Source organism: Dasypus novemcinctus, chromosome 5 (assembly GCF_030445035.2).
Source record: "Dasypus novemcinctus isolate mDasNov1 chromosome 5, mDasNov1.1.hap2, whole genome shotgun sequence".
Lineage (NCBI taxonomy): Eukaryota > Metazoa > Chordata > Mammalia > Cingulata > Dasypodidae > Dasypus > Dasypus novemcinctus.
The window spans coordinates 102,051,543-102,077,460 of NC_080677.1; the positions used below are offsets into that span (position 1 = coordinate 102,051,543).

Below are 25,918 nucleotides of genomic sequence, written 5' to 3' on the forward strand. Positions count from 1 at the left end.
CTGTGTGCATCAGCACTGCGCATGGGCCAGCTCCACACGGGTCAAGGAGGCCCGGGGTTTGAACTGCAGACCTCTCATGTGGTAGACAGATGCCCTAACCACTGGGCCAAGTCTGAGTCCCTCAGAAAAATTCTTGAGAAGGAAAATGTATTATGACCAGCTGGGCCTGGGGTCTCCTGTCCAAAAAGCCAAACCCTGAATAGGATTTCTGGGTCCCTTTTTTAAGGAGGATGTAGGAGTGGGAAGTCAAACGGTGCTTTTATGAAAAAAGGACTTTTCTTTGTTAGTTTCTTAGAGTTTTAAGTGTTTGAGTACCAGATAGGTTTTCAATTAACATATCCTCCACATTCCAGGTAAACTCGAATTAACATATCACTCACATTCCCTCTGAATGTAACTTTGAATACACATTCAGTCTACATCCTTTCTGAATATTTAAAGCCTATCAGTCCTATATTACTTAATTGACTTTCTAGAAACCAGGCACACTTGGATATAGAATTAGATAATTTTAAATTCATGCATAGGTTATATTATATAACCCCTCTGAGACCAAGTTTAAGTTTATTAAGCTTTGGTATCACTATTTCCAGAGTTTGGTCTCACTATTGACACAGAGGTGGGCCACTGTCTGTGTTTTTACTGCATTATTTATTAAAGCATGTACTTTAGTTATTATTAAGGGGAGGAAGAAGGAAGTATGATGAAAACATGGAGGAGTTTTGGCTCTTGGCTGTTTTGATTGATTACCCCACCTATCAATCTCCTAGTGAGGGCTCAGTGATAAAGTCCTTGGGGAATATCTGGGGCTTTTCCTTGCTCTCAGAAGAAGTCTTTGTTCTGGATGGCAGAATCCTGGGAATAGGGGTCTTCCAGCAGCCATCTTGGGGGTTGCTGATGTCCACATGGACTCTCTGCCAGGTTCCAGATCCATCTATTAATTCCCAATCTTACTAGCCTGCTTTATTCCCCCCTCAGAGAGTTTACAACTTTAATATTAAAGGGGTGCTGAATGAAGATGATCTTTCTTCTGTAGCTACTTCCTGCTGGTTATGGGCTGTAGGCCCTGCCTGACAAGGTGTAAAAACCCTGTTATTTTATTTTGACTGGTGGAAGATAGGTATGGCATCCTGTATGAAGCTGGATGAAGTTTTCATACAGCTAACAAGATGCTGATTCTCAGAAATAAACTTAATTAGAATTTTGAGGATATATGGCTCCTCTAAGAGGACACTAGACCACAGAAATAGAAAAGGTCAGGTGCCTGAAAGGCAGTGTTTTCCTAAAGTTGGTGGAAATAGTGTATATATATATATGTATATATATGGTAGAGGGGAGGAATGAAAAGAGGCATTTCTCTCTTCAATTATGCCAAAGGAGATAAAAAGAGGCAAGGTTTTTAAAGGAAAGTTTGGTTTGCCTGTTTCACAGCAATAAGCATTTGGGCTAAAGTTAAAGGAAGCAGTTGATTTTGTCATAGAGACTACTTAGCTTTGCCTTTTGAAGAGGTATCTCAGGTTGTCCAATGACTGGCACTCATGGGTTTCATCAGGTATTCTGGTGAACTGGCACTCTCTGGCAGCTGACTTTACTCAGGATTAGCACACCAAGCTGGACATTCTTTTAGCTTTAATAGCTGTGGGAGTGATCAGAACTACAGAGTGAAGTTTTTATATTTTGGCTTTAATTGAGCAACTCTTGATAGATTCTTTGACTTTTTACCAGGCTTTGTCTTTTGAAAACCCATTTTGCTAAGCTGGTTAGGGCATTCCCCAAATGAGTGTCTTTGTGAAGTTCATGAAGGATTTTTCACTGGCACTGCTTCTGGCAGGTAGACCTGAGCATTTCCAACAAGCCATCCATCAGGTTCTAGGGTGAACCCCAAGCAAGCCGCCCTGGTTTGTTTACCCTGGGTATACTGTGGAACTTTGAGTACTAGCTCAGGTGCTGGAGTAAGGGGTAGGAGGGAAACCTGGGTTGAGATTTGACACAACCTTATTTGCACCTCAGGGGTTTCTAGTAATTGAACCTGATATTAATTAATCAACTACTTGTAAGCCACTGGTAGCCCTGGGCTCAAGCACATTCTTTACCTGGTGTGAGGTGAAGACTGTGTGAAGTTACCCCCAAGTTATTTGGTGGCTTTTTCAATTAAAAAAAAACAAAACCTGTTGGCTTCACTGCTTTTAGGCAAGGTGGCCATTTTTTTAATCTTATAGAAATGTCTATTAACTACTCAGAAAATGAAATTGATCAGGATTTTTAATACATGTTCAATGTCCTTTTGCATAGGATTTACTAGAAGCATTACTATAGTCATCAGGCATATATCTAGGATAGGATATAGGTACAGCATTTAATGTTAATAAATGTACTACTCAATGCATAAGTCTTTTTTTGAGCTGCAATTAACAGCTTTAAGCTTCAGGTTTGCAATAACATCCAGGTTATTTCTCCATGGGAGCAAGCTATAGTGCCAATTGTGTTTAAGTTCTACTCACAGTACTCTGGTATTCATTGCTCCACTTAGTATGTTCTTCACAGAAGCTACAGCCCTGTTGACCCTACAGAGAAACTAGGAAAGTAGATTTTACTGGTCGGGTGCACAGTGCTGCTCTCTGGCAGTATGAAATAGTGCCAGTCTGGAGATGATATTCCTTGTATCTTTGGCTGTACTGAGTAACTGTTGGTTGCTGCCAGAGTTTGAAACCTCAAAGTAGTTCCTGTACACTTTAGAAGCATGACTAGAGATGTAGTACATATTTTTGTTTTAGGGGTCAGTGACCATCTTAGCCAATAACTCACATGGAAAAGTTTCCTGTATGTATTAGACACCTGGATTGAATGCATAAGAGACTTTGACAATGCTGAAGTTTATCTCTTGATTTTTATATATCTTTTAAACATGTTTAATGCAATGTTTTATATGTTAAATGAACTTTCAGTACTTTGCTTTTTACTTCTACACTTTTACCTTGAAGACATTAATTACACAGGTGTTTCATTTTAGCAGTAGAGGAAAAAACCACTCTTTCTATTTTTAAAATGAAAACTGAAGACTCCCAGTGGAATCAAGGTAAATTATCATTACCACCACTTGAATACACACATTGAGGTGACTTCCAGAAGGGTTTTATTTTTAGGAAGTTACTCTTTGCCATTAATACTAATTTAGATTTTTAATTAATAATGGCTTTTTAGAACTAGCCATTCAAATGCTTTAATTTGGAAGATGCTCTTACAAACTTTTTATACTTAAACACAATTACATAGATTGGTTAATTTCCCTTAGCTTACAATTAGCAACTGATGGATTTTACGTTATGCATTTAGGAGAGGCCAGATTTACTTTTTTTAAACTCAATTTCATTAAACATGAACCAACAGTCTTTATATTTTAAAGATCCAATACATATAATGTTAACATATTAACCTGATATCCCATAAACCAAAGAAATAACATCCAAGCCAAATCAGTTGAAACTGTTATTGTTTAAACAAAGAATGTTGTTTTCTTTTATTTTTCGCTTTTCTTTACAGGGGCTTAAAACCCCTTGTCTTTGATAAAATTCTAAAACTAAATAATCTTAAAAGTATACTGACTTCTAGGCTCTGGAATATAATACAATTATTTAATTTGCCTTAATTATAATTTAGTAAGGATTTTTTTTCATAGCTTTTAAGGACTTTTCCTTTACTTACTGAAATTTGGTAATAGGATTAGTAATTACCCTTATTTAAGGCTGTTAAAAGGTTTAAAATGGGGAATGATAGGAAAATCTGACTTTATTTCCCAACCTAGAAGAGAGAGTTTTAATCTGCCAAACCTGACCCCTCTCTCAGAGTTCTTGCAAAGAGAAGGCCCTGGGGACTGGGCAGGTCAAAGAGTTCAGGAAAAAAAAAAATTATTTTTCCTTTCCCAATAGTTTTTGTATTGAGATTTCTACATGACCTTTGCATACTGCTTAACCTAATTTGGGTTTTAGGAATATTGATTACATATATAACTGCATATTTAATTTTTAACAATTTGAATAGAGTTTAAGAATTATTTGTTAATTTGATATTATTATCCTAATATATGAAAATATACTCTGAGCAATTTGGCAGACATGAATACTTTGACACAGAAATACAACTTAGTTATGTAAAACTTTTTTTCACAAAACAAGTTTAACTGTAAAACAACACTTGAAAGATTTCCCTCCAGATTAGGGGTTCATGGTTTCCCCTCTTTGTGGCTTTCTTAATTAATGGCTTATAATCAAAATGTTTCCAATGCTATGACACATTTTCTCTCTGCTTTAGAACCATAAGCAGAGGCAAGGAGTAGGCCCGGACTTGCAATAACCACAAGCAAAGTCAAACTCAGTTTATAATTACCATCAGAATAGTTGAAGTCTAGGGGTAGGTGAAGTTAGTCATAAAATAACCATAATTAAAGGTAAGTTTAAGTTATAATTACCATTACTATAGGAAGCACTATATACACTTGAAGTAGCATAAACAAAGGTAAATAGTTTTAAGATTACCATTACAATTGCTGACATCTAGGCTACATCTACTCCGCTCTAATAATTTCAGTTATTAATTTTTTTTTTTCTGTTTTATATATAAAGGTACTTATACAATGATTTCAACTCTTAGTTTCTAGAAAGTTTTTACTTAAAATCAATTTGGGCACCTTTATTTATTAACTAAGCATTTAAAACAATTTTATTAGTAACAACTCTGTGCAGTTCTTCTGCCTTTCCAGCAATTAAATAAATTTCACTCATTAGTTATGTATTAAATCCACTAGCAAGACAGTATTGACATTTAAAGATTTACTTTTAGGTTACCTTTCACCATTATCCATCTTGTAACAGATGAATGCCAAATCTGATTTCCTAGGCACAAGCAAACTGACAAAGTTAAATACAGATTTCAAAGTTGAACACAAGGTTATGCACAGATTAAAACAGAAGGATTATACATATTTAGCATTTCTAGGAATTCTTTGACCTTACTTGATGGCACACAAGGTTCTTTTAAAAAATATTTTGATCACTATTCACACCTTGAATAGGCACAACTGAGTTTAAACTGAGAAGTTTGAGGTTTATTTCCTCATTTTGTTTTAAGGAGCCATGGAGATCTATTTGTGCCCACTTTTTTTTTTTTTTTCTTTTTTCTTTTTAGACTGGTTTAACTGGATTTCAGGGTTTCACACAGAGGCTGCTCAGTGGCTATGTGGCAGCAGCAGGCAGAACTTCCCAATTCCTGAGACGAGACTTCCCGCTGGCATGCCAGGAGCCATGCTTATCACTCTAGAAAAAATGAAGAGACACCCTTTTAGTTGACTGACCTGGTGTTCCAGAGTTCCAGCTTAAGCAAAGTTCACCATTTCAGACAATTCAATAACACCATCTGGAGGCATGGAAACATACACGGCATCAGATAAACTGGCAAACAGTAAAGAGCCATGGCACACAGACAGAAACAAAGCCCATCAATTTGGGTCATAATTTCCATTTCTCCAGTATGACCATTTTTGAGCTACAGTTTGTTAACTATTGCAATCTTAGTGAGGGGGAACTTCTAACAGGACTTTTTGCTTACCCTTGCTATTTACAAAACAAGCTCATTTGCAATCCAGCACCAAAACAAAGACCTATTTCTGGCCAAATCTTTCCTCTGCTCAACTCATTTTCAGACCAAGCTTCATTACAAAAACAAATCCATTTTTCTGTAACCAAGATCTTCCAAATCCAGATCATTGTTTTTTTTTTTTTTTCCAGGCTGCATCCCAGTGGAAAGCACTGGGATACTGATGCTTCATTTCCTGTGGCAGTGGAAAGAGAAAGAGAGAGAGCACAGCCAAAATAAAGGCACAAGAGGTAGCAGGCCTTTTTTTTTTTTTTTTTAGTGAAGTAGTGTGCAGGACTTAAACCCATCAATGCCTCTTCCACTGTAACCAAACCTTCACTATCTTAGTGGAGGCAAAACCAGGTGTCAATCCACAGTTAGCTAAAACCAAACATCAGACTTTTTTTTTTCTTTTTTTCCAGACCTGGAGAAGATGGCTTCCTCCTCCTGAACTTTTAGGAGTACTAGAGTCCTCTTTGGGATCAGATCAGGCCTCCTTTCTAATGTTTACATTTAGGCTTTTCTTACACATTGCCCCCAGGGGTCTTACCTGTCTGGCATGCAGAGTTTTTTATTTTTTCATCCTCAGGATTTCCTTTTAGACCCTTTGGTGTGTCGCTCCCCCTGTCCCCCCCGCCCCCCCCCCCCCCAGGAGGGCTCCAACAGAACCCACAACTTCTTTCTGGACTAAAAGGGGTCCAGTGGCACCCAGGTCAGGGGTTCACCTGGTCCTCCTGGTTTCCTCAGAGGTGTCTGAAAAAGCCAGTGAAATACTGCCATCTGGGCTTTGTTTCAATCCCAGATGAGCCCCTGGAAATGTTGTAGAAGCAGAGAAATTCAATGATCACATATTGAAGGCAGGACTCAGGAGTATTCTTGAGAAGGGAAATTTTATTATGACTGGCTAGGTCCAGGGACTCCTATCCACAAAGCTGAGCCCTGAGTAGGATTTCTGGGACCCTTTAAACAGAGGATGTAGGAGCAGGGAGTCAAATGGTGCTTTTATGAAAAAAGGACTTTTCTTTCTTAGTTTCTTAGAGTTTTAAGTGTTTGTTTGAGTACCAGATAGGTTTTGAATTAGCATATACTCCACATTCCAGGTAAGCTTGAATTAACATCACCCACATTCCATCTGGATGTAGCTTTTAATACACATTTTCTCTACATCATTTCTGAATATTTAAAGCCTATAGGGTCTATATTACTTAATTGACTTTCGAGAAACTAGGCACACTTGGATACAGAACTAGATAATTTTAAATTCATGCACAGTTTATATTACTGCAATCTTTTGTTGAAACCTGGGCATTAAGATATTTTAATGTTTAATATTACTTAAATGAAGACTTTGAAGTGTTTGTTCCTTAAGCTTATATCCAGCAAGTGTTATGACAGAGCTGTCCTTGATTGCCAAGAGCTAACAAATAAAAAAAGAAAAAAAAGGAAAAAAGGAAAACACCTTTCCCACTCTTTGTAGATTGGCCAATGAGTTTAGAAAATAGCTCAAGGCCAAAGCATAGGGTCCTCCCAGTCTTTTCTATGCATATGTCTTATTTTGGGCATGTACATATGACCCTAAGAATCCCCCCATTACAAGGATATGAATGTTCTCTCTTTCCCAGGGGAAATGGTTTCCTCAAGGTCTCAGGCACTGCACTTTTTGTCTTGTAGCTAGCAATCCCTTGTGCCAGTTAACCCTGACTTATTTGGCTGCTCTCCCACAGCTTCTACTTGTAGGGCAAGCTCTGGGACAGCAAAGTTTCCTTGTTCAATTTCTCAGGCTGCCAAAAGACTGATTGGACCACACAAATGTGCTCCCTTATGTGTATGAGGGTTACTCTGCTCTCTTTGGAACTGGGACCTGGAACCTGCAGAAGCAGCATGGTGTGGCTGCACCCAGGGCCACTGCGGGGATAAAAGAGGGGTCATCCAGGGTTCCATGAGATACTACTACTTTTAGGTTGACTTTTTCTTGATTCAGCGCTTGATATGGCAAATATTTAACTATTTTCTAGAACTTCTGTAAAGGTGTATCTGATGGTTCTTGCTGGTTGTTCAAAGCTTCTGTGGAGGGTTGGAGTCCTGAAGCCTCTCATTCTGCTATCTTGATCAGGGCAGGGCCAGACATAACATCTTAAAGAGAGCTTTTAATAATTATTTCAGAAATATGGCGTATTTTCTTTTTTGCTAAGAAATTTCACTTCTATTATCTTCTATCAACATCATTACAAAAGCTTATGGTGGTTTTAAATATTTTTTAGATGAGATATTTATGGATATTAGGAAAGCTTGAGGGACTGGTTATTTTTTTACTCCATCTGGTTCCATCTAGCCATTGAAACCAGAAATTAAGGACTCTTCTACCCATTTTTTACCCCCACCAAATTCCTTTTATTATCAATGACAGTCATCCCCTTCTTCTTCTATCTTTGTCACTCTAAATAGTCCACCACTCTCCTATTTATTTACATTACCTCTAATCTTCTTCCACTCTAACTGCATCTACTTTAGAGTGGTTACAGTGATTTTTCTTTAAAAAAATCTGATTGCATCACTATCTCAACAAAACACTCTATGACCAGGGATGCTTAATTGACAGCCCTGGGCTGGTTTGAGGTTAGAGAATGAGAATTTAGAAATCGCCATCTTTTCTTTTACCACTGGTAAAATGACCAATGACTTTATCACTTCTAAACTTTCTGAATTTAAGTTCAAAATTATCAGGGACAAAGGTGTCCATTCTTTACTGAAGATTTCTAAGTAAAGATCTTCTTAATAGGCACATTCTGCCCCATGTTTTTTTTATGTAAAATGACTGGAAATGAGATTTGAATGTTTAATTATTTCAAAAGTTTAAGCCAATCCTTTCCCTGAGATATAAGGAAACTTGATACTTTCTCCATTCCATGTACTTCTCCCACTTCCTGGCATTCAGACATTAGTGTTGGTGGTTTGTGAGACTACCATGAAATGAATGAGTTTTTCTTTCCTCTTAATATTATTTTAGGCCAAGATTTACTAGGTCCTGTGTAAAGAAGTTCATAAAGATTAAACAATAAACATCTTTAGCTACTTTACATTTTCTTAATACTAGGGAGAAATTCATTGTCTTAAAAAATATGAGAGTTAAATGGTTCTTAGGATTTTGTTTTATTCTGAATATGGAGTTCTCTTTAGGGTCGCTTCTTTGTCAGGGGTGAAAATGAATGGAAATTTTCCCAAGGTAAGGAAACATGTTCCTGGGAGCAATGGCACATTTCTCATTATACCTTCACATAGCAGTGTACTACTAATCTAATGAAAGAGAAAGGTTCTAATTTCTTCCTAGAATGATGCAACATTTAAATACTTTTTTTAAAGGTAAGTTTTGTCAATACCAAATGCTAAATGATATACAGTTTAATTCCTTGTCCTAGATTCAGGCTGTTTTAATGTACCCAAAACGTGTTGTAACCCTTCACATTGTGATATTCAGAAGAATAACAAAATTTCATGTCTCAAAGACTATGAAAAGGCCAAAATTTGTTATTGCTTTTATTATTAAGCCAGATCAGAATCAATCCTTTCAGAGGAAGATCTGAAATAGTAAGTCTCCATAACTGTCTTAACATGAGAGTACATTGGAATATGATTTCATGGAACAATGTTTCAAAGGATATTTTGACTGATACAATAGTTTTAAGCAAACTTTTAGCTTATTACCTCTGGCAGGAATGAGTTTTGCTACTTTACTTATCTGCCCTTTTCAAAAAAAAAGATGAGATTTTACAATTCTGAGAGGTTGTTTCCAATATTTGGTAGACCACAATGAAGTGTTCTTTCAAGAAGCAACAAACAAGAATGAGAGGATAGACTTTCTTTTCATCCAACAGGCTTTTCCTAAGTTACTGTTTGGTGCAATATTCTGCACACCTAAGAAGGCAATAAGAAAAATAGCTGCATTCACCTCTATACAGGCATACCAATTATTTGGAAGACAAGAAAAATGCTAGCTATAAAAAGAATTTGTATCATATGTAAAGAGGAATAATTTTATTGATTCAAATGCTGGGATATGTTCTCTACTTTCCAAAACTGAACTTAAAGTTGAGAATTTGTTAAAACATACAATCTCTGATATAGAAATAAAGCATAACAAACAATATACTCTATATTTCTTTTTTTTTTCAGTCGCAAAACTTTCCTGAAACAAGAAGCAAGAATATTTGAATGTGACATAATCATTGTAACTCTCTACCCATCAAAGTAGCTGCATTCCACTACCTTTTTTCCGTGCTATCTAGTACCAAACATTGGGTAAACGATAGTGTATAGGTAGAGAGAAGTGATATCCTTAGCAATGAGAGTGCAAAGGTTCAAGCACATCTTCTTTGGGAGCTTCCTTGGTTTCAATGGAGCATCTCAAGCAGTGTTTACTTTCCTTCTGATTCCGTGCTGCCTGGCTGTGAATTTCACAACACCTCCTCTTGTTCCAAATGTTCCTTTCCTCTTGGCCTGGAATGCCCCTACTGAACTCTGTGATGTAAGGTTTCAAGTGCCAATAGACCTGAGCCTTTTCACTTTAGTAGGAAGTCCTCGAAGAGAGGCCAAAAGGCATGATATTGCCTTGTTTTATGCTGATAGACTTGGCAACTATCCTCATATAAATGAAGTGACAGGCGCAATTGAGCATGGAGGAATCCCCCAGGCGGGAGATATGAAAGAACATTTGCACAAAGCTTCGACTGACATTGCCCAGGCTGTGCCCAACAGTCATGTGGGCTTGGCTGTCATTGACTGGGAAAACTGGAGGCCTACCTGGGCAAGGAACTGGAAGCCCAAAGATATTTACAAGAATATGTCCATTGATTTGGTTCGGAAACAAAATCCACAACTTGATCTCACCGAGCTCACCAAGTTAGCCAAAGAGCAATTTGAAGCTGCAGGAAAGCTGTACATGAAAAACACTATAAAATTAGGAAGGTCACTTCGGCCAAATTACTTATGGGGTTATTACCTTTTTCCTGACTGTTACAATCATAATTATAATAAACCCGGATACACTGGAATTTGCTTTGATATAGAAAAGAAACGAAACGATGAGCTTGATTGGTTGTGGAAGGAAAGCACTGCCCTTTACCCGTCCATTTATTTGAATCGTCACCTAACTTCTACTCCACACGCTGTTGTCTTTGCCCGTAATCGCGTTCAGGAAGCCATCCGGATTGCTCAAGCAACTAAAGCTTCAAGTGCACTTCCGGTTTTTGTATATACCCGCCCAGTGCTTACTGATATTTCTTCCACATACCTTACTCTGGTAAGTAAATCAGTGAATGAGCTTTATGAAATCGTGTCCACAAATGGTGTTTTGTGGAATTTAACACCATTTTGAAGTGAATACAATTTAGCTTTTAATATCACTCAGAAAGGTACATACACACAGCTCTACATCTTTATCTGTGGGGAAAATATGAATGTTTCCTATTTTTTAATGTAATCACACAAAATCCTAGCACCCAAGGAATTAGATACTATTAAGTATCATAGACGTATTAATTCAGGTTTCTCCCCTGTGGCCTGTTCTCTTGTCAAAAGAAATATTTGTTAGTAGCAGTTAGTGGCAGTAACAGAGTAAAAGAATTAAATAGTGGGGAATGTTTAAATAATTACTAGGTCAGCAGGCTTAGTTTTGGTGCTACTGTCCAATGACTAATCCTTTCATTTATTCCTACCTGCTAACTCTCTCGCACTTGCCAGGAAGACCTTGTGAGTACATTTGGTGAAACAGTTGCGCTGGGTGCCTCTGGAACTATAGTGTGGGGAAGTCTCAATTTAACCCAAACTAAGGTAAGTGGAATTCATAGAAAAGGGATGAACACATTTATATTTTTGATGTTTTGAATAAGAAAATAAGTGTCGTGCTTAACATGCAGTAGTAGGAGCTTAATTATACTTGGTGAATTATCTTGCATTTATGTGGTCATGTTATAAGGGAAAAAATACTACACCTGTTTTTCAGAAAGGAAATAAATTCAGTGGGATTAATTGGAATTTTCAAAGTCGTGTGACTAGTAAGTAGCAAAATAAGACTACAATCTCAATCTTTGGACATTATGTTAGGTATTTTTTCTGCTAAATCATACTATGTTTCTTATAAAAAGAGCTCCAACTAGTCAAGGTGCTTTCATTCATTCTTTCATTCATTCAATTATTGCTTATTGAACACTTATTCCATTTATGCATTCATTTCATTATTTAAGTGTTGTTTTTTTGCATGGATCAGTAAACTAAACTCATAAGCTTCAGTAGTCCTACTGCCTGTGCTCATGAGCTAAGAATCTCTCTACCTAGCACACTTGTTCTCGCCCAGGTATGTGCTTGGCTGATGCAGATGCAAAGACATTTCAAGGAGGCGTACTCTGAGCACCCTATTTAAAATTGCAACTCATCTCTATAGCACCTCCTTCTCTGTCCTGTTGAACTTTTACTTTCATTATAGTACTTAACCACCACTCATCATGTGATGTGCACTGTCTCTCCCTGCTACAGGAGGCTAGGGATCTTGCCCTGTTTTATTACTGATATAATTCAAGTACCAAGACTACAGTATTAAAAAGTAATTAATGATAATAGAAAGGTTGATTGGAACATAGTCATGCTTATACATCTAGGCATGTGTCTATAGAGGCTGTTGCACTTCAAAGGTAAAGTTAGGGAGTTATACAAGAGATTGTGTGGTCCACAAAGCCTAGAGTATTTACTGTCTGGCCATTTATAGGAAAAAGTTTGCTGATGCCTGATTTTTTGAACACTGGCTGTAAGAGTAGATATATAAATTATATAGACATAATATGTTAGGTAATGATAATTGCAGTGAAAAGCAATGAAGCCATGTAGGAAGGATGGAGAGGGATGGAGTGTCACTATTTTAGATGGGGTAGTCATAGATGGTGTCTTTGAAAAAATTCTATTTGAACAAGTTTTTTGGATACCTGGGGACAGTAAATGCAATGTCCTTCGGCTGGATGTGCTTGATATTTTCAAGAAAGAATGGGAAGATTAAATGTGACTGAGATGCAGTGAGCAAGGGAGAGAGTGGTGATACTTGTGGTCTGTGAGCTGGCAGGGAGTCAGCTGTAGGGTTTCATAGGCAATAATGGAAATAACTTTAGATGGGAAGCCATCACAGGGTTGTGAGCAGAGAATGACAGTTTCTAATTAACATGGTAGAAGAATCATGTAATTGAGTTGAGATTAGATTTTAAGAGGACAGGAGTGAGAGAAGGAAGAAGAGGCTATTGGTGATAGTGTGGACCATGGGGTTATCGATGGTGGTGCTGGCTATTACTTAAATGAGTTATGAATTATGAATTTAGCCCTATATTAGAGGTAGAAGGATTGGGTGTAGAGTGGAATAGAAGTGGTAAAGATGACGCCAAAGCTTTTGGCTCCCAATATGTAGCCACTGAGTTGGGAAAGACTTTAGAAGGAGCCCTTTGGTGGAGAGAGAGGAAAAGGGGCAATCAGGAACACAGTTTTGAAAATATTACTAAATACACATGGAATTATCCAAAGCCTCCTTAGGGGCAGGGAAAATGAAACCTTTTTTCAGTTTATTTTTAGTAGTATCTCCTTCAAGTAAAATGTTAACCAAAGCTCTTTTTCTGAAGAAAAATTGTCTGTGTAGTTTGAATTGTATTTATTATCCCTAATGCATTTCTTTAGCTCAAAAGACATGTAGTCATTATGACCTACACCTTTTCTAAAATCCTTTACTTGCATCTGTTTAATTCTTCATATCAGAACTCTTCTACCACTTCTTAAAATCCTCTTGTCTCAGTGCAAGAGTAAAGCTGTTACATGAAAACTGCTCAACTAGAGTGAACTTTTCCTTCTGTGATTGTTGTGGAAATCCTAGTGACTCATGAGCCATGGAGACTATCTAGTGGATTTCACAGCTAACCACAGACCTATGGAGAATACACTTTATATTCAAAGACCAGAAGAAATCTTGCAAACGATCATATTCATCTCTAGTCCTTCAGGTAAGAGTAGCTATACTCTTACTTCATTTAAAATATTTAACAGCAATCAGTTTCATGAAATTCTTTCAAAGTAAATTGAGTCCTACCCATCTATTTGGTGTAATTCTGTTGTATACAGTTTGATCACCAATGAAAAGAAATAACAGAAAATCCAGTTACTAAGAAAAGTGTATATACCTTGGGAAAATCTTTCATATGTCATAAAATTGTTATTTAAAAAGTATAATCCTCCCAAGTATACTCCTACTTTTCCTAACTTGTTTTCCCAAAGCCATGAATTCCAATATCAAAGGCCCTATTAATGCCATGAGGTACCATTTATAAATGCTCTGTATGAATTTTTTTTTTTTTTTAAGTTAGAAATTCACTCTCTCCACTGTGGAATGAATGAGGCTTTTCCAAGTGAATAGGAAGTGTGTGAGTTAGCCAAGGGGGTGCTGATGCAAAATGCCAGAAATCTGTTGGCTTTTATAAAGGGTATTTATTTGTGGCAGAAGCTTACAGTTACTAGGCCATAAAGCATAAGTAATCTCCCTTACCAAAGTCTGTTGTCATGTGTTGGAGCAAGATAGCTGCCAGTGTCTGCTAGGGTTGAGCCTTCCTTTTCGTCTTAAGGCTCTGTGGTCCCAGCTTCTTCCAATACCAGCTAGTAGGCCTGCATAAGTCTTGTCTCTCTCCCAGGGCTCATTTATCTCTGGGCTCAACTACTCTTTTCTTTCTATAAGGCCAACTGTAAACTTTTAGGTGAATGGCTCATCTCTCTTCTAGGGGCCTCTGCTGTGTCTAATGGAACCTTCTCTCTTACCTTATGTATCTGCTTCTCTGTGTATTTACCTCCCAGGGTGCCAGCATTAAAACTCCACAACTGTCTCCTCTGCTATGTTGTTTTCTCTGTAAGTACCCCTCCCTCCAGAAGGGAGCCAGGGGCTCAATGTCCTACTCATGTGGCCCAATCAAAGCCTTAATCATAATTTAGTCATATAAGAGTGTAACCTCTGAATCCAATGCAATCTAATATATCCAGAGGAATAGATCAATTTACAAACACAATCCAATATCTATTTTTGGAATTATTTATGAATTCCAGGAAGATGTACCATTGTAGCACCATGCTTGTTTTTTAATGGGACTTTAATATTAGATTCACATTTTTCTACCATGTTTCCCAGCTCATCTTTAGTATCATTCACACCATGTCAGTTCTTCTCCAACTTTTGCCTTAGAATTGTCCCATGTGGGACTTCTTTCTATATATTTATGCTATGTTTTTCAGTTTATGATCACGTTGAGCTATCATTAGTTCCCCTTTTTTCTATTTCATTTGTAATCAGTTGGATCATGAAATATTTGTCATGTTTCCTCTGATTCATTGACATCTTGAAAAACTTAGTGAGTGCAGATTTACTTGCAGTTTCTGGGATTGACTTCAAGCAATTGTTTTCAAATGCACGCAAACCATTTCATTCTATTCCATTCCATTTGATCCAGTAATGTGTTGGGGGCAACTCCTACTGGTCCTAGCAGCAAGACATGATTGTTAAATTTTTGGAAATTTTTAGAACTAATTGTTAAAAAAGATCATCAATAAAAATTAAATTATTAAAAGCTAAAAATTAAATTATATTTAAAACAAAGTTAAATACTCAAAAAGTGTCACTTATTATTTTCCATTTTACTATTATCCATACTTTTGATGTTATTTACATCACTTGTACCCATACAGCAAAAATAATGTGTAATAATGTGCTACTCCACACTATAGTACCATAATTTTGGCACAATTTTTTTCCCAATTCTGCCTTCAGTGACGTCAGATTTGTAGCTTGAATTGGCCAGTGGTATTTACACAGTAGATCACAGGAAATATTGTGAACCAAGCTTTATTTTTTGGTGTGCTAGTTGTTAGATATTTCCACAGAATACACTTTATATAGGTTAATGATTGTCAAACCTTTCTAAGCTCTGTACTTCCCATTTTGCCTAATCATATCCTCTTAACATTTGAAGAGGCAATTGTAATGTCATCTAAACTCTTGGTATAAATTTCTCATGTATCTTTGGCAGTGGGGATAGTGTTGGAGATGTTGACAATGTCCATTAACTTACGGAGTTTATATTCAAATAGGAGTAATAGTAGCAGTACACAGTTGAGAGAATTGCTTGTTGTAATAAGTGCTAGGTAGTGAGTTAAAACAGAAAGATTTGACAGTGGACAGGAAAGATGTCTGAGAAGGGTATTGTCTATTTAAAGCTGAGACCAGCTTGAGAAGATAGAGCCAAAACATACTAAAAATCAAAGGAAAAAGCATTCTGAACAGGGGGAATAGTAGAGACAGAAGTCCTGAAAGCTTGAAATGAAACCTGCCATGGTTATAATACTACCCAATGCATCTGAGGTATGGTGAGTGAGGGTTGTGCAAGAGAAAGGAAGAGTTCTGCCATGTCAGGCTGTGTATATGTCAAAGAAGCTGAATTCTATTCTAAACATCATGTAGTCATTGGAGAGTTAAGAAAGGGGATGGTGAGTTGGTTTTCCATTGCTGTCATAAAAATTACCACACCTTAAACAATACAATTAACTTACATTTCTGTAAGTAAGAGTCTGATTAAGTTTCACTGGGTTAAATAAAAAGTGTAGGATTGTGTTACTTTTCAGGGAAGGATTTATTTCCTTGCTCATTTGGGTCTTTGGCATTATTCATTTCCTTGTGGTTATAACACTGAGATCTGTTTTTAGGTGCTGGCTGTCAGTGGAAGGCCATTTCTAACTTCTTTATGCTGCTAGCATTCCTTAGCTTGTGGCCACCTTCCTCTAACTCCAAAGCCAGAAATGGTGGATTGTGTCTTTCTCATGGTTTGAATCTCTCCTTCTTTTATCTCATCTTTCTAACCCATCTGGGAAAGTCTCTGCTTTTAAGGACAAATGTGATTAGATGGGGCTCACCCCGATAACGAAGATAATCACTCATTTCAAGGTCTATACCCTGAATCACATCTGTAAAGTCCCTCTTGTCTTATAAGGTAACATATTCACAGATTCTGTGGGATTAGAGCATGGATATTTTGTGAGGCTGTTGTTCTGCCTCATATGCCACAAATAGGTTCCAGTGTGAGATGCCAGGATTCCTTAACTTTTGCCTGCTGACCTACCACCATTACTTCCTTTGTTCTGCTGAAGGACTAGCACAGCCAGCTCACCCAATAAAACTGTTGATCATGAAAAGAACAACTATCATCCAAGTGAAAGAGCCAGTGTGCAAGTTTTAGAATGTACTAATCTCACAATGAATCTTTTCATTTACTCATATCTCATACTCTGCCGTGTATTTGTTAAACAGCTGTCATAATTCACCCATATCTAGAACTATACATAACATTTAATATAAAGCATTCTTAGATGAACATGTTTGGTTGTTTTGAGCAAGCAATTTAAAGACACTCTTTCCAAACTGTTTAAACTTGTCTGCTGAATGTGATAGTTATTACATTTGTTTATAATTTATTGAGGGCTAACTCATGATATGCTAAGCTCTGTGGTAAGCACTTTAATATACAGTATATCTTTTCATCTTCACAACACCCTAAAGGTAAGTGTTATATTTATTCTTACATTATGAGTGATGATGCCGAAGCATATTCAGGTTAATTAATTTGCCCGGGGACACCAAGATTGGAAATTAATACTTAGTAAATTTGAGAGATTCCAAAGCTCACACAGCTAATAATCGATGGAGCTGGGAATCCAATCAGGGCAGAGTTAGTGCTCTAACTGCTCTATCATTCTGCCTTCCTTGATTAGTTTATAAACTATTGAGGATGACCAAGGCTACAGAATGTCAAGCTTCACCTAGTGGATGAATCTGGTGAAATGACATCTAAGCTTATTTTTAGAAATGTTTAAAAATAAAAAGAAAGGAAGAAAAATCCACAATTGGAGTAATCTTGCTTGTTAAGGTAAAAATGATAAGGTTATTTTCTACCTCATTGCATCTTTTTTTGTTATTTTTTCATTTTTCCATAAACAAATTGCTTATTGCAGTGAATTAATTTACATATCAACTAACTTGTCTCTTGGTGTTCTGACCTTATGATTTCTTATCCTTTCATAGCAAACTTGCTTGAACCTAAACAATTACATGAAGACTGTCCTGAATCCTTACTTAATCAACACCACTTTAGCAGCCAAAATGTGTAGCCAAGCACTTTGCCAGGAACAAGGAATATGTGTAAGAAAAAACTGGAATTCAAGTGACTATCTTCACCTGAACCCAAAAAACTTTGATATTCAATTAGGGAACGATGGAAAGTACAAGGTACAGGGGAAACCCACACTTCAAGACCTGCAGGAATTTTCTGAAAAATTTTATTGCAACTGTTATACTGGCACCAGTTATAGGAAGAGAGACGATATAAAAAACATCAATGCTATTAGTGTGTGTGTTGCTGAAGGTGTTTGTATAGACACCTCTGTGCTCTCAAGAACTGCCCGTATTCATGGGAAACCTCGTCGCCCTTCCTGCAATGGCTCATTTACCACTAGACCAGCTACAAAGCCTCCATGTATAGTACGAGCAAATTTCAGTGACTTTCTGGAAGACACTTGTAAAGCTAATGACATTTCTAGCAAGGCCCAAGAGGGCTTTCAGAATGCTAACTGGAAAAACACATTCATGATTTATATCATTCAAGTACAGGTTCAGTTCTTATTAAATTTCCTACCTCCGTACTTTGTTTTCATATCTTTTAATTTTTTTATATTAAATCACTTAAGTTTTCAGTCAAGTAATAATGCCTACGGACTTGAAGTTTTATATTTGAAATGTGAATCAAAATCCATGGTCAAGATAGTATTTTGATCTTTCTTTTTTAGCAATGATCATTTTCTCATGATCTATTTGAACTTGGAACTATTGACTGGTAAACAAACAATTTTGGATTGTATCTTTAATTTTAATAATCATCATCAGGGCAGTGTTACCACTAAATCCATTATTGCCACATTTTCCTTGATAAATTCAACATAAAATGTTGGTTATTAATATAGCATAGAATTTATTCTCTAAGATGATACCCAATTTTGTATTTTCTAATTGCCATGGCCCTACAGCAAATATTTCAAATGCTGTGGATGCACACATAAAATTGAGAGGCATTATATTCTTGGTTCTATCAAAGCCTGATTGAAAGGCCTATAATACTCGTAGGCTTAATTTTATTCTGAGAAAAGTACATACTTGAAAACATCAATCTTCTGCAAATGAATAATCTTTATAAGTAATATGTAATAAAAATACCAAGAAAATATGAAGAAAAAAACATTATCTGTTTAAAATGTAAGATATTAAGTGCACTAGTCTACCTTGAACATAGAACTTATCACTTTTAGCTTTTTAATTCTAGTAATAACTTGTTCCAGTGTGTTTTATAAAATGATATCCTTTTAAAAGTGTTTATCTTGTCATGCTTTGTACAAGGCTTTATTATGTCTTCAGAACTTATCATATATATAAATTCTTCTAATTTTCTTTACTTTCTTGATCCTCTAATTTAATCTTGTATATCTAAAATGCCTTATAACATCTAAACATCCACTTACTCAACCATACACATCATCCCAACATGTAACCTTTATTGAATTCTTTTTATCTACCAGGCTCAGTATTAAGTGTCACAGATTCAGGGGTGAAGTGGTATGCCATCAGTGAGTTTGTTGTATATTTTAGGAAGACAGACATTGAAAGTGGAAAATGACAATGTAGTGTGATAAATACTGTGCGAGAAGTGCTGCATGTACTGCAAGAATGGTTTCAATATATCATTTTGAACATGACAATGACATTTAAAACAATTTTTAATAAATAAGTTGTGGGTTTACAAATAATGATCACGCATAAAATACATGAATCCCATTCATTCCCCACCACGAACACCTTGCATTTGTATAGAACAATTGTTACAATTGTTGTTAGCACTTTTAAAAAAATCATACTATTTTTTTAATGATAGTAGTCAGCATTTATTTAGATTTTATGTTCTAGGTTCTGTGTGAAGCAGTTTACAATGACTACCTCATTTAAAGCACCTAATACACAGGGCTGTGAAATATGTCCCTATTGTTATTAATATTATTGTAATTAGAGAAGTTGCAGCTTATAAAAAAATCATGTAAAAAACATGGTGTTTCCATATACCCCCTATTATTGACACTTTGCAATAGTGTGGTACTTTTGTTACAATTGATGAAAGAATATTTAAATAGTACGATTAATTCTAGTTCATATGTACTTTAAGTGTATGTTTTTCTCATATACCACCCTATTATTAATACTTTGTATTACTGCCATGTATTTGTTACAATTCATGAAATAATATACTTATATTATTAACCCCAGTCCATCATCCACAACAGGGTTCACTCCATTATATCTTCTTACTTTCATTCTAGTAACATACATGACCCAAAACTTCCCCTTTGAACCACACTGACATTCATAATTCAGCATTGTTAATTACAGTCACAATAATGTGCTACCATGACTACTATATATTTCAATCGAAATAGAAATTGTGTACAAATTAAGCACCAGTTCCCCATTATCTACCCTCAACCTATTCCCTGGTAGCCTATATTCCAGATTCTAACTCTTTGAGCTTCCTTATTATAATTAGTTCATATCAGTAAGATCATGCTGTATTTGTCCTTTTTTGTCTGGCTTGCTTCACTCAAGCATAATCTATGTTGTTGCATGCATTGGGACTCCACTCCTTCTTACAGTTGAATAATATTCCATTTATGTTTTGATGCTTTGAAGCTGGATGGATCCCAGAAAAATCAGGTTCTTAGATCTAATCCATTCCTTTGAATGCAAAACTCCTGCTATGCGGGACCATTGATTAAATTACTTTAGTAAGGCATTACTGGGGGGGGGGGGTCGGTTTCTCAATTCTCTAACTGGAGTCTTTTATAAATTGGATGGACACAGAGAAAATAAAAAGCCATAGGAACTGAGAGAAATCTACAGAAGCCAAGAGAGAAAACCAAAAAAGCCAGAAGCTGAAGCAACAAAACCAAGAAGAGAAGGGAGACCAGTAGATGCCATCATGGCATTGCCATATGACAGAGGAGTCCAAGATTGCAGGGAACAAGTCTTAGAGGAGAAAAGCATCACCTGATGAAGCTTTGATTTAGGCATTTCATGGCCTCCGAACTGTAAGCTTATAAGTTAATAAATCCCCATTGTAAAAGCCAACCCATTTCTGGTATATTGTTTTGGCACCTTTTAGCAAATTAAAACATGGACATACCATATTTCGTTTATCCATTCATTAGTTGATGGACACTTGGGTTCCTTTCATCTTTTGCAAATGTGGATAATGCTGCTACAAACATTGGTGTGCAAGTATCTGTTCGAGTCCCTACTTGCGATTCTTCTGAGTATATACCTAGTCGTGGAATTGCCGAATCATATGGAAATTCTATATTTAGTTTCCTGAGGAACTGCCAAACAATCTTCCATAGCCGCTGCAGCATTTTACATTCCCACCAGCCATGAATGAGTGTTCCTATTTTGCCACATCCTCATACTTGTATTTTTTGTGCTTTTAATAGCAGTCATTCTAGTGGTCATTTCCTAGTAATTTTGATTTACATTTCCCTAGAAGTTAGTGATGTTGAGCATCTTTTTATGTGATCTTTAGCCATTTGTATATACTTTCTGGAAAAATGCCTTTTCAAGTTTTTTGCCTATTTTTAAAAAATATTGCATTGTTTGTCTTTTTATTGTTGAGTTATAGAATTTTTAATATATTCTGGATATTAAACTATTTTCAGATATGTGGTTTCCAAATATTTTCTCCCATTGAGTAGATTGTCTTTTTATTTTTATGACAAAGTCCTTTGATGCTAAAAAATTTTTAATTTTGAGGAGGCCCCATTTATCTATTTTTTTTTTCATTACTTATACTTTTGGTGTAAAGTCTAAGCAACTATTGCTTAATACAAGTTACTAAAGGTGCTTCCCTACATTATCTTCTAGGAGTTTTATAGTACTGACTCATATATGTAGGTCTTTGGTCCATTTTGAGTTAATTTTTCAGAAATTCTCAAAAACAGTGCTTTCTTCTTCATTCTTTTGTGTATGGATATCCAGTTCTCACAGCACCACTTATTGAAGGGATTATTCTGTCCCAGTTGAGTGGACTTGTCAGCCTTGTCAAACTTCAATGGGCCGTGGATGTGAGGGTCTTTTTCTGAATCCTCAGTATGATTCCATTGGTCTAAAAATCCACCTTTTGCCAATACTGTGATGTTTTCACCCCTGTAGCTTCATGGTATACTTCAAAGTCAGGAAGTGTAAATCCTCCAACTTCATCATTTTCAAAATGTTTTTGGCTATTAAAGACACCTTACCTTTCCAAATAAATTTAATAATTGGCTTTATCATTTCTGCAAAGAAGAATATTGGAAGTTTGATTGAGATTTCATTGAACCTGTAAGTCATCTTAAATAATTTTGAATAGACTTGACATCTTAATGGTGTTTAGTTTTCCAATCCATGAAAATGGAATATCTTTCTATTTATTTAGGTCTTCTTTGATTCCTTCTTGCAGTGTCTTGCAGTATTCTCTGAATAAGTCTTTTACATCCTTGACTGATTTATTCCTGGATATCTTATTCTTTTAGTTGGTATTTGTAAATGGAATTTTTGCTTTGCTTTCTTCTTCAGATTGCTCATTGCTAATGTATGGAAACAGTACTGATTTTTGCATGCTGATCTTGTACCCTGCCACTTTGCTGAATTTGTTTATTAGCTCTAGTATCTTTGTGATAGTTTTTTCGGCACATTCTATATTTAGGATTAGGTTAACTGCAAATTGGGAAAGTTTTACTTCTTTTTTTCCAATTTGGATGCCTTTTATTTTTTTTCTTGCCTAACTGTTCTGGCTAGAACTTCCAATACAATGTTGAATAACAGTGGTAACAGTGGGAAGACTGTTTTGTTCCAGACTTAGAGGGAAAGCTTTCATTTGTCTCATTTCAATTGACTCACCGTTAAGTATGCTGTGAGGTTTTCATATATGCCCTTTATTGTATTGTGAAAGTTTCCTTCTATTCCTCTTGTTCTAAGTATTTTTATTAAGTAAGGATGCTGAACTTTGTCAAGCATCTGTTCTGCATCGAGATGATGTATGTTTTTCTCTCTGTATTGTTAATTAATCAACCATCTTAGCATACCTGGGATAAAACACAGTTGATCATGGTGTATAATTCTTTTTTCTGTTAAGATTTACTTATTTATTTATTTATCTATCTATCTATCTATCTACTTATTTATTTATTTATCCCTGCCCCCTTTGTTGCTTTTGCATGCATTGTGTGCCTTCTTTGTCCATTCGCAGTGTGTTCTTCTATGTCTGCTTGTCTTCTCTTTAGCCAGCATCAGGAACTGATCCTGGGACCTTCCAGAGTGAGAGACAGGCACTCCATTGCTTGTGCCATCTCAGCTCCCTGATCTGCTGCATCTCTTATTGTCTCCTCTCTGTCCCTTTTTGTTGAGTCATCTTGCTGCACGAGCTCTCTGCATGGGCCAGCACTCCATGCACGCCAGCACTCCTGCACTGGCCAGCACCCCACATGGGCCAGCATTCCTGTGCTGGCCAGCACTCCACTCAGGTCAGCTTGCTGCATGGGCTGGCTTGCTGCATAGGTCAGCCTGCCTTTACCAGGAGACCCCAGGAATCTAACCCTGGACCATCTATATGGTAGATGGGAGCCCAATTGCTTGAACCACATCTGCTTCCCATGTATAATTCTTTTGCTGTGCCATTGAGATTTGATTCACAAGCATTTTGTTGAGGATTTTTGCATTTATATTCATTACAGAAATTGATGAATAATTTTCTAGTATCTTTGTCTGGCTTTGGTATTAGGGTGACGTTGACCTCATAGAATGAGTTACATAGCGTGCCCTCCTCTTTAATTCTTTGAAAGAGTTTGAGCCAGATTGGTCTTAATTTTACTTGGAATGTTTGCTAGAATTCACATCTAAAGCCATCTGGTCCTAGGTTTTTCTTTGTTCAGAGATTTTTGATCAACGGTTCAATCTTTTTACTTGTAATTTGTCTGTTGAAGTCTTGTATTTCCTCTCAAATCAGTGTAGGTTGTTCATGTGTTTTTAGGAATTTGTCCATTTCAACTAGGTTGTCTAATATTTGTTGGTATACAGTGGTTCATAGTATACTCAAATGATCATTTTTATTTCTGTGAGAATAATGGTAAAGTCCCCCCTTTCATTTCTGATTTTATTTATTTGTGCCTTCTCCTTTTTCTTTTCAGTCTAGCTAAGAGTTTGTAAATTTTATTGATCTTCTCAAAGAACTAGCTTTTGATTTTTCAAAATTCTATTATTTTTTTTCTCCCAATTTCATATATTTATGCTCTAATCTTTATTATTTCTTTCCTTCTGCTTGCTTGGGTTTAGTTTGCTGTTGTTCTTCTAGTTCTTCCACTTGTGTAGTTAGAACTTTGATTTTAGCACTTTCTGCTTTTTTCATGTAAGCGTTTAGGGCTATAAATTTCCCTCTCAGTTCACCTTTGTTGCTTCCCTTAAGTTTGGATATGTTGTGTCCTCGTTTGCATTCATCTCAAGATATTTACTGATTTCCCTTGCAATTTTTTCTTTGACCCACTGATTGTATAAGACAGTGTTATTAAACTTCCATATGTTTGTGGATTTTTTCAGTTCTCCAACTGTTACTTATTTTGAGCTTCATTCCATTATGGTCAGAGAAGATGCTTTGTTGATTTCAACCTTTCTAAATTTATTGAGACTTGTTTTGTGATCCAACATATGTTCTATCCAGGAGAATGATCCATGTGGACTTGAGAAGAAAGTATATCCTGCTGTTTTGGGGTGCAGTGTTCTGCATATGTCATATCTAGTTCATTAATCATATTATTCAAGTTTTGTTTCCTTATTGATCTTTTGTCAAAATGTTCTTCCTATTAATGAGAATGGTGTATTGAAATCTCCAACTATTATTGTAGAGACACATATTTATCCCTTCACTTTTGCCAGCATTTGCCTCGTTTTTTTGGGGATGCCATGGCTAGGTGCATAAATATTTATGATTGTCATTTCTTCTTGGTGGATTGCCTTTTAGCTAATACATAGTGTCTTTCTTTGTCTCTTGTAACAACTTTCGACTTTAAGTCTAGTTTGTCTATATCCTAGCTGTTTTTTTTGGTTACTATTTGTATGGAATCTATTTTTTCATCCTTTCACTTTCAACCTATTTGTGTCTTTGGGTCTTAGGGAGCCTCTTGTAAACAACATATGATTGGATCATGATTTTTGTCCATTCTGCCAATCTGTGCCTTTTAACTGGGGAGTTTATTCCATTAGCATTCAGCATAATACACTAAAGGCAGGACTTCCTTCAGCTATTTTGTCCTTTGGTTTTTATGTCATAACTTTCTTTGATCTCTCTTTTTCTTTATTGCAACCTCCTTTTCTGTATAGTTGATCTTTGTGGTGTACCTGATTGATCCCTTTTTCATTTCTATTTCTGTATAATTTTTAAATACTTTCTTTGTGGTTACCCTGGGGTTTATATTATACAACTATGACCTACTAATTTGAAAAGATAGCAACTTAGCTTCAACAACACACACATTCTCTGCTCCTATATCCTTCTGATTCCCCTCTTTATGTTGATTTTGTCCCACTTTACTATTTTATATTTTGCATGTCCATTATTGAAAAATGTTTTTTCTTGCTCAATTGTATTCTGATTCTTATAGGAATTGAAGAATAGAGTTATATATTGAGGAAACAGTACTATCGGGATTTTCATTTATCCATTTAGCTACCCTTACTGATGATCTTCATTTCTTCACTCTACTCCAAGACAGTCTCTCCTGTCTGCTCTTTTCAACCTACAGAACTCCTTTTAGAATTTCTTGTAGAGCTGGTCTTTTGTTGATGAACTCTCTTCATTTCTGTTTATCTGTGAATATTGTAAAGTCTCTCTTATATTTGAAGGGCAGTTTTTCTAGATATAGAATTCTTGGCTAGTAGATTTTCTCTTTTAGTACTTTAAATATATCATACTACTGCCTTCTCTCTTCAATGGTTTCTGGTGAGTAATCAGCATTTAGTCTTACTGAGTGACCTTCCATGTAATGAGTCACTTTTCTCTTGCTTTTTTCAGAATTCTCTCTTTATTGCTAGCATTTGACATTCTGATTAGTATGTGTCCCAGAA

General features: G+C 36.1%; 1 protein-coding gene across 1 annotated transcript in view; it reads left to right on the forward strand.

The window, feature by feature from the left end:
- The window catches only part of LOC101423452 (hyaluronidase PH-20-like), a 46,906-nt gene extending 28,398 nt beyond the window's left edge, over positions 1-18,508 (forward strand). The window contains exons 2-4 of the mRNA XM_023584583.2: positions 9,799-10,924; positions 11,365-11,454; positions 17,762-18,508. Coding sequence (XP_023440351.2) covers positions 9,968-10,924; positions 11,365-11,454; positions 17,762-18,508 — 1,794 coding nt within the window. The 5' untranslated portion in view covers positions 9,799-9,967. The remainder of the gene's footprint in view (positions 1-9,798; positions 10,925-11,364; positions 11,455-17,761) is intronic.
- The last annotated feature ends 7,410 nt before the right edge of the window (positions 18,509-25,918 follow it).